This window comes from Astatotilapia calliptera, chromosome 7 (assembly GCF_900246225.1).
Source record: "Astatotilapia calliptera chromosome 7, fAstCal1.2, whole genome shotgun sequence".
NCBI classification, from domain to species: domain Eukaryota; kingdom Metazoa; phylum Chordata; class Actinopteri; order Cichliformes; family Cichlidae; genus Astatotilapia; species Astatotilapia calliptera.
The window spans coordinates 33,312,491-33,320,304 of record NC_039308.1 but is presented as its reverse complement, the minus strand read 5'-3'; the positions used below and the strand labels follow the sequence as shown (position 1 = coordinate 33,320,304).

The window sequence follows — 7,814 nt, the reverse complement described above, 5'->3', positions numbered from 1 at the left end:
GTTACCTGGAGGCTACAAGTTTATGTAATATAAAAAGCCTTACTGCTGACTTTGAAGATTAAATAGAAAATATTTGATTTCCCATGTTATTTTCTGCATTTCTAATAACCAAATATCATTTTAATGCATATTTATACAACTTCCTCATACATTATATTTCAAAGGACATTAAAAGAAAGAGAAGAAATACGGTATGAAATGCTTGGTGCTGGAATAACTTCTTTATTCAAATTTAATCTCAATAGAACAGAGTAGTCATGCACTTCAGATTTAAAGCTGTGAGTATTTAGTGGAATAAGCTGGTCTCGGTTTCCAGAGTAAAATGGTAACAGATGAATTTCAAAAAGCTCCACACAAGCTAAGCAGGACTTTCCGATAGTGCTCCTTGGTGTCTTTCTGTGGAACAAAGATATTATTAGCTGAAATTTCCAGATACTGTACACTGTCATTTTAGTGTTTAATCATTAAAGACAACATGATAACAACAAGGTTTTTTTGTGTTTTGTTTTTTACCTCTATGTCATCATTCAGGGATCTTTGTTGACAGTTCCAATATACCTCCTTGATCTTCTTGAGGTCGACCTCAGAGCGACTCACCAGTATCCTGTTGAGGGTTTTCTCACACGTGTCTGGTTTCTGTGAGAGCAGAGCAGAGCAAAGCTTCAGTTATTGATTTTATGCTATATAGACTTTATGTTGGGGTTAAGATCCAAACAGTTACTTAAGAGTTAGCTGCTGATCAGAAACCTTTTTTCAGTGGCCAAGAGTACGGACTCCTTCAGCAACTTGCAGTGTTCCTGTAACTATGTAGTATATGGGACACAGGTTCACTTTCTTCTAACACAACTAAATAGTATGTACAAGCACCCTCAACTTTCTGAGGCAAAAGCCTAAGCCGTTCATTGTGGTATTTTCTAAATGTAACTTGTTAAACTAAGGTTATATAAAGTAAATTTAAAACAAACTAGAGCTCTGTTATTTGATATGCTGTTAAGTATTGTATACTTAATATAAAGTTAGTATAAGTGGCCCAGCTTAAGTCTTTAAGAGGACTTAATTTTTGAGGGAACAAGTAAGTAAAGTAAGTAAATAAGTGAAGTAAGTGAACAAGTAAGTGAATCCATTTTGCAATGTAGATACTGCAGAAGTACTCAATCTCAAACTGCTTGAACAGTTTAAAACATCCAGCTTCCAGACTACATTAGTCCAAAAACATGAAATTACTTACAGACTTGAACCTTCCTTTTAAAATACATAAATCAATGTAAAATCATAAATCACACACACACACACACACACACACACACACACACACACACACACACACACACACACACACACACACACATTCAGGTATCTTAGTGAGGACCTTCATTGACATAATGGTTTCCCTAGCCCCTTACCGTAGACCCTAACCATTAAAAATGAATGCCTAACCCTAACCCTAAACCTAACCATAACCTAATTGTAACCCTGACACTAAAACCACATTTTGAGCCTCAAAAAGGCCTTCAAACTTGTGAGGAACGGCGAGTGTGTCCTCATAAGTGCCTGTTGGTTCTCACAAGTATAGTAGAATGCAGATTTCGGTCCTCACAAAGATAGCTAGACAGGAACACATACACATGAAAAAAAATTATACACACACCTCCAAAGCCTTAACAAGCTTCTGGGCAAAGACAGCTGGTGTGTTCCAGGCATACTTTGCTATGGACATCAAAGAGAGACAAACAGTTACAAAATGATCTCAAGTCGAGTCCAGATGCTGCGCTGCCTCACAGCTGTGTTAGAGCCCATACTGTGTAAATCTGTTTTCACGTTATACTGCTCAATCAATCTTAAATCTCTCCTGATCTTAATGTACACAAGACGTGCTATGTGATGCACATTTCCTGCTCGCGAGAGGATTGATTTCATCGCTCACATGACCTTTGATCTCACCCCACCCCCACCTTGAACAGAAAACACAATTAAAACTACATAAACTGATGAGGACAAACATCAACTTACCAAGGTCGATGAGACAATTTTCAGTGTCTCCTTTCAGCTCCTTTTTCAGCACTGTGGGTAATTTGACATCCGTCTGTTTGCCAAATGCCTCCAATACTAACAGGTAAACAGACAAACTGGTAATTCTGAGTTATTAGACCAAAATCAAATATGTTGTTAAGGCTATGCAGCATATTTCATTAGCAACTGAGGAAATGAAAAAGCAGTTTTAAAATATTTATAAACATAAACATTCAGATTTTAGTGACCAGTGAAACATTAGGCTGAAGTTTTTTAAAAAAGGAGAAAACAAATACACCATTACTTCACACAACAGCAGTTTCGATTAGAAAATTTATGCAATTGTACAACAGATTTCAGGATCATCAGTTCAAACAACTCTATGCAAATGGAAGAGTATAGTAGAGCCTTCAAACCTAAGAACACTGTACTAAGTGTCCAGCATAGTGGTGGTAGCATCAGGCTCTGGGGCTGTTTTGCTGCCAATGGTATGTACATTGCAAGTGGAAGGGGAAAGAAGGAGGACTAGTTCCAAATTCTTCAACTTCACTTTAAATATCACATTTCAAAAACTGCTTTTGCAATGGATAAAGTAGGCCAAGATTAGCTCCTGGAATGGACTTCCCAAAACCCTGACTGTAATCCTGATGATACTTTGCTAAAACCGGGTTCATGTCAGGAAACCAGTTTAAATAAATGCTGCCAGTTCTGTTAAGAAGAACGGTCAAAAATCCAGCCAGAATCATGTCAGGAGCTTGTTGATGGCTACCAAAAATAGCTGGTTGAAGTACAACTTGCTCAGAGACATTTGACCAAATGATAGTGAGAGTGTATGTATATGTTTGAGCTTGTATGTATTTTGAGCCTATATGCAGATAAAAACTAAAAAAGATTTCACAACTCTTGTAAAATCCAGACTGACTGTAACTGTATTGTTCTCAGACTGCTGGGTGTGTTTCGCCTCCTACCTGCAAGAGTTTGGTTCCACCTGTTTTTCCAGAAGTGCATTGTGTCTAATGAGTCAAACCCAACCAAGAAGAAGTGTTCACACTTTTCAAGAACTCACCTTTCCGGAGGTGAGGATAGCTGCGCTTGGTCATCAAGTCAATGAAGGTGGACACATTGAATCCGCTGCCCTGCTCACATAACTTCAGCAGCGTCTACAGACACACACACAAAAAATTGGATGATAATCATAAAGACTTATACTCCTTATAATAATTCAATAATTTATATTCCAAGTATTTTACCAAAAGTCAGACTTATTCTTCGCAACTATGCCATTGTTGCACCATGCAACAAACTTTATATATTTTCACTTGATGTGCATATGCAGACCCCTATAAATGCAGCATTTCCTACCCAACCAAAAGTCATGTGCCTAACTGTATCAGGAAATGGCTGAAGTTTTTTTTTTTTTTTTACCCACATAATTATGACTAATGAGTATTCCAGCTGTGAAAAATGAAGCCAGCACCTAAATGGAAATAACTGCAGTTCCTCTAGTGGCCACATGAGGCTGACTCTAAAAGGCAGCCATTGACTCCCACGTTAAAGTTCCTAGAATTACAACACTGAACAGTCTGATACAAAAAAACTGCTTTGATCTATATAGCCAAGAAGATTTTGTTTCAGCTTTAGTGGGTGAAATTTCAGCGTTTTACTAGTTCGTTGCTTAGCAGATAAAGCACAGTTTATGGGTGTAGCTTGCTAACCAAGTGTGCTAATGTCCACCAACATGTTCGTTTGAATCAATGACTAGGTCCATCTTTTATACCCTCTATGAATGTTACATTATGTTCACACACATTATGTTTGGCCAAATGCCACAGATAGGAACCGTTAAACTAGAGTTCTCAAAATATATTCTCACATAATTTGTTGACAACATAAAGTAGAATAGTTTAAGATTTTGTTTATGTGATTTTACCTTTGCGTCTTTTGAAACAAGATCATTGTCTACACGAGTGCTCTCATCTCTACCTCCACTTAGTAATTCCAGGAGGATCTTGGTGTAGTTGCCACTGGTCTCACTTTTAATAACTTCTTCCAGCTCTTTTTTGTACTCTGAGGAATCGGGAGAATTTCAGAATAAACATCAGTTTACAACAATATGATGGCCAAATGTGACTACAATAAGTCTAGCTTTCTAGCAGCTACAGACACTAGATATCTAAGATGTTGTATAAAATTCTATCTTAGTTCAGCATTAAGCCCAAACAACAACCATGTGATTTCACATGACTGTGACAACACCTTGTTTGAAGGCCTTCTTGATCTCCTGAATCTCTTGGTTTGTTCTTGTTGCCAAAATCTCAGTCAGAACTTCCTCATCTGTGCCCAAACCCTGTGGGAATAAATCAAATAACAGAAATAATAAAATCTATAAACAGTAAGAAGAAACATTTAAGGGCCCCTCAAACAGAATTACAAGTAAGTAGTTTGTTGTTTTTTAAATTTGTTTATTCTAATCTATGTTTAAGTTTTCTTTAACTGTGGCACAAAAATTACCTTAAGTTCAAACCCCAGACCTACAAACCAAAAATGTGCTAGTGGGAGGGTTCTTGGCCAATACTGAACCAACTGGCAATTTTGTGATGACAATTTAATTCAGTTACTAATGACACAACCTAAATGATAAACTTAATCTAAACATGTAACGTCTCAAGTAACTGAAAAAAACATCAACAAAAAACAACAACTATAAAACTGCTCTATGAATGAAAACAAAAGAAGTAATATTCCCCCAATCAAAGGTTTAGTACATAAACCACAGATCCTACCTTTGTGGCTTTCATGAGTTGGTAGGCATCATTCTGAGCTGGTGTCATGAGTAGTGCCAGACAGATGTCCTCCAAATTTCCTGTCAAGGCTGCTTTCAAATTGTCAGTCAGCTTCTGCAACACACAAGGATGATCTTTCTGAAGGACTACTGTCCACTGTAATCATCTTTTGAGTTTTGATGCATTCTCCATCATCCAGGAAGGTAAATCTCCAAAAGTTAATTCTGTTCATCTGGACGTAGCGTTTTGTGGGAGAAACGTTTCGTCACTCATCCAAGTGACTTCTTCAGTCTCAGCTGACTGCAGGTTTCCCCAAATCTTATAAACACAATTAAGGTCATGAGAATTTGCTTAATTAAGATTAAGGAACTGACCTCCCAGCCCATTGTTCCTTCAGTGGGCTGGTTTCAGTCATTATGCAAATGTACTGTTTATAAGATTTGGGGAAACCTGCAGTTTCCCCAAACAACAGAATCAACTTTTGGAGGCATCTTTTGAGTTTAAATTAAATATATGAAGGTTATCTTTTGTGATGTGAACACTGCGTTTGTAGACCAATTATGACTCAGTTATATGGTTGCTCAGTAATTGCTGACTTGTTATGCATTCAGTTACAGATAACAAGGGTTCAACACCCTTTAGCCTCTAGACAACCACTTTGAAGTGAAAGTGGCCTGGTGGTGGGCAGTCTGTCTCCTGCAATCACAGTCGCCTCAGCTCAGTCGATTCAGATATATTTCTATATAAAAGCAAGGTTGTTGAGTGTCTTTCTCATTTTGAAGTTAAACTTTTATCCTGCAGCAATGACGTCAACATTTGTAGAGAAATTTCTGTCTCTGATCTATGAGGTTCTGGCTGGACTGTGAATGTGTGTAGATAATGTGTGTAGAAAGCAACAGGTTTGGTTTTTCACCAGCTACCAACTTGACTGCATTCATCCACCTAATTGCAGACTCACTCCTTTTTACTGCCAACAATTTCAAAGGCAACAACACTGCAAGTTTATTGAACATGGTCAAGTTATTTTGGTCATGCCAAAGTCTCCAGCAACCATTTTCTCTAGTGTGACTGTACCATTAGGGAGCTGGCAGGGTAAAGGTTGTTTCATGTCTGGTCTGACAGCGTCTGAGATGTAAGGTGTGACCGCCATGTTTGATTTTTGGAGCCAGAAGTCAACATATTCCCATGATGCACTGAGCATTTCTATATGTAATATTTTCCCAGACACTACCATTGTTCTCAGCCTCATGCTGTACAGATTTGAATATGGCAGAAATTAATTACTCACCTTCCCATTTTCCGTTTCATAGACTTCTTTGATCCTTTGCCTCTGCTCGTTGCTTCGCTTTACCAGGACTGCAATGATCGCATCCTCATTCACTCCTGTTGGGATGACAAGTTACATTTTACTGTAAGCACCACAAAATGATAAAATCATCCAAGCCAAAAGAAGCAAACTACCTCACACCCAATTCAAAATTGCAATAAACATTCGTTTTTTACGACCTGTGTTTCAGCTTTAAACTTCATATCGTCTAAATTAAAACAAACATAACGTGTATAATACATTAAAACGAGAGAGTGCACACGCACCTTTACTTTCAATGGCACGCCGAAGAATTGCAGTGTCATCGCTCGCATTGAAGTTTGGATATGGAGTGACTGTTCCATAATAAATAGGTTTATCCTTATCATTCACCTAAAAGATCAGCCAAAATACAGACTTTAAAGGACTTTAAAAAGTTTATTCGCCAGCCAGTAAAATTCATATGAAATTCAAATACTCAAGTAAGCAGACTTGGGTGCAATATCCTCACAATATGACTCACTTTGACAGTGTCATCATCGGAGTTTCGGGAGAAAATGTCCTTCAAACGATCGAAGAATGGCATTTTTGCTTGGATGAGAGACTCAAAAACTGAAACAAAACTGTAAAGAGAAAAGAGTAGAGGGTAAAGGTATGAAATTTAGCTCTGCAACCACCCTGACACTTCCTTTTAATCTCATTCTGTTTAGTCTTCTGTGATTGTTAGCAGCAGGTGTGTCACAGGGAGGAGCCACAAAAACTGCAACTCATCACAGAGATCACACTCTCCACAAAGCTCTACCACAGACATACATACTCTGTTTTAGTCACTGTGTGTTTTTAGCCACTTGGCAAATATCTGTTCTTCTTTTACAGTATTTCTGTAATTGCCATCTAACTCCTGAACTCTGTTGCTGTCATTTCCGTCCTCACTCTGTGGCTAAACTGTCCTTCTCATTATAACGTTTGTCATTAAGTTATCTTTTTCCCTTTATTTATCCTGACTCACCTTGAATTCCTCGTAACAATAAGAAAATGGGAGTTCAAGTGTTTACATATCCAGCAAGAAACCCTCACCTGTGCTGCTGAAGACCGTCCTGCACTCTAGCTTGTAGCTACTGCACTGTGGAGCTCACTCTGCGGCGTCTCCACCCATCACTGTGCATTTTCACCTGCAGAGGTTTAGCCAATCATGTCATACCTCTCAAATTCTTTTGAGGCAAAAGATTCATATGCCTCTGGGACTGGTTGGACAACTTTTCAATTCAGACTATTCTGTACGTGTTACACTTTAATCAAACCACTTAGTTGTAAACAGTCACACAGATTTTTTTGGACAATTATACCTTTAACACAGCCAAGTTAAAGGTATAATTGTCCAAAAAAATCAGAATGAATCTCAACATTGTTGATACCAATCAAGGAATACTGTCAGGTGTAGTCTACATGAAAATGTTACTTAACCATACCTTTGTGGCACTCCCTTAATTCTTGCTTGAGTTTGGCGCCTTGAGTTGCAGTGCAGGTAATGTAGGGAACAGATTTCGAAAGAGAAGCATGTATATTAAAAACACTGCATTTGGTTCTGCTGCATTCATTTTAATGGAATGGTTGTTAGAGGAGGCCTAACCACAACGATATACTTTGCTCTTAATTGTTTCTTGTTGGTTAATTTTCTTTCACTTGGTGGAGCTCAGTGGGGGGGGTTTTTCTCT

At 38.1% G+C, this 7,814-nt stretch overlaps 1 protein-coding gene across 2 annotated transcripts; it reads right to left on the bottom strand.

Moving 5' to 3' along the window:
- Positions 1 to 202: 202 nt before the first annotated feature.
- On the bottom strand, positions 203 to 7,270 carry LOC113026039 (annexin A1-like). 2 transcript variants are annotated; one of them, XM_026174435.1, is made up of 12 exons: positions 7,177 to 7,270; positions 6,623 to 6,722; positions 6,387 to 6,492; positions 6,082 to 6,176; positions 4,794 to 4,907; positions 4,267 to 4,357; positions 3,941 to 4,077; positions 3,077 to 3,170; positions 2,011 to 2,106; positions 1,649 to 1,707; positions 514 to 636; positions 203 to 396 (listed from the first exon to the last, which is right to left on the bottom strand). In XM_026174435.1, exons 2-12 carry the CDS (start codon positions 6,683 to 6,685, stop codon positions 340 to 342), a joined length of 1,035 nt encoding a protein of 344 aa, XP_026030220.1. In that variant the 5' UTR covers positions 6,686 to 6,722; positions 7,177 to 7,270; the 3' UTR covers positions 203 to 339. The 2 variants fall into 2 exon arrangements, with proteins under 2 accessions (XP_026030220.1, XP_026030221.1); XM_026174436.1 differs by lacking the exon at positions 7,177 to 7,270 and having other exon boundaries at positions 6,623 to 6,830.
- Positions 7,271 to 7,814: the final 544 nt, after the last annotated feature.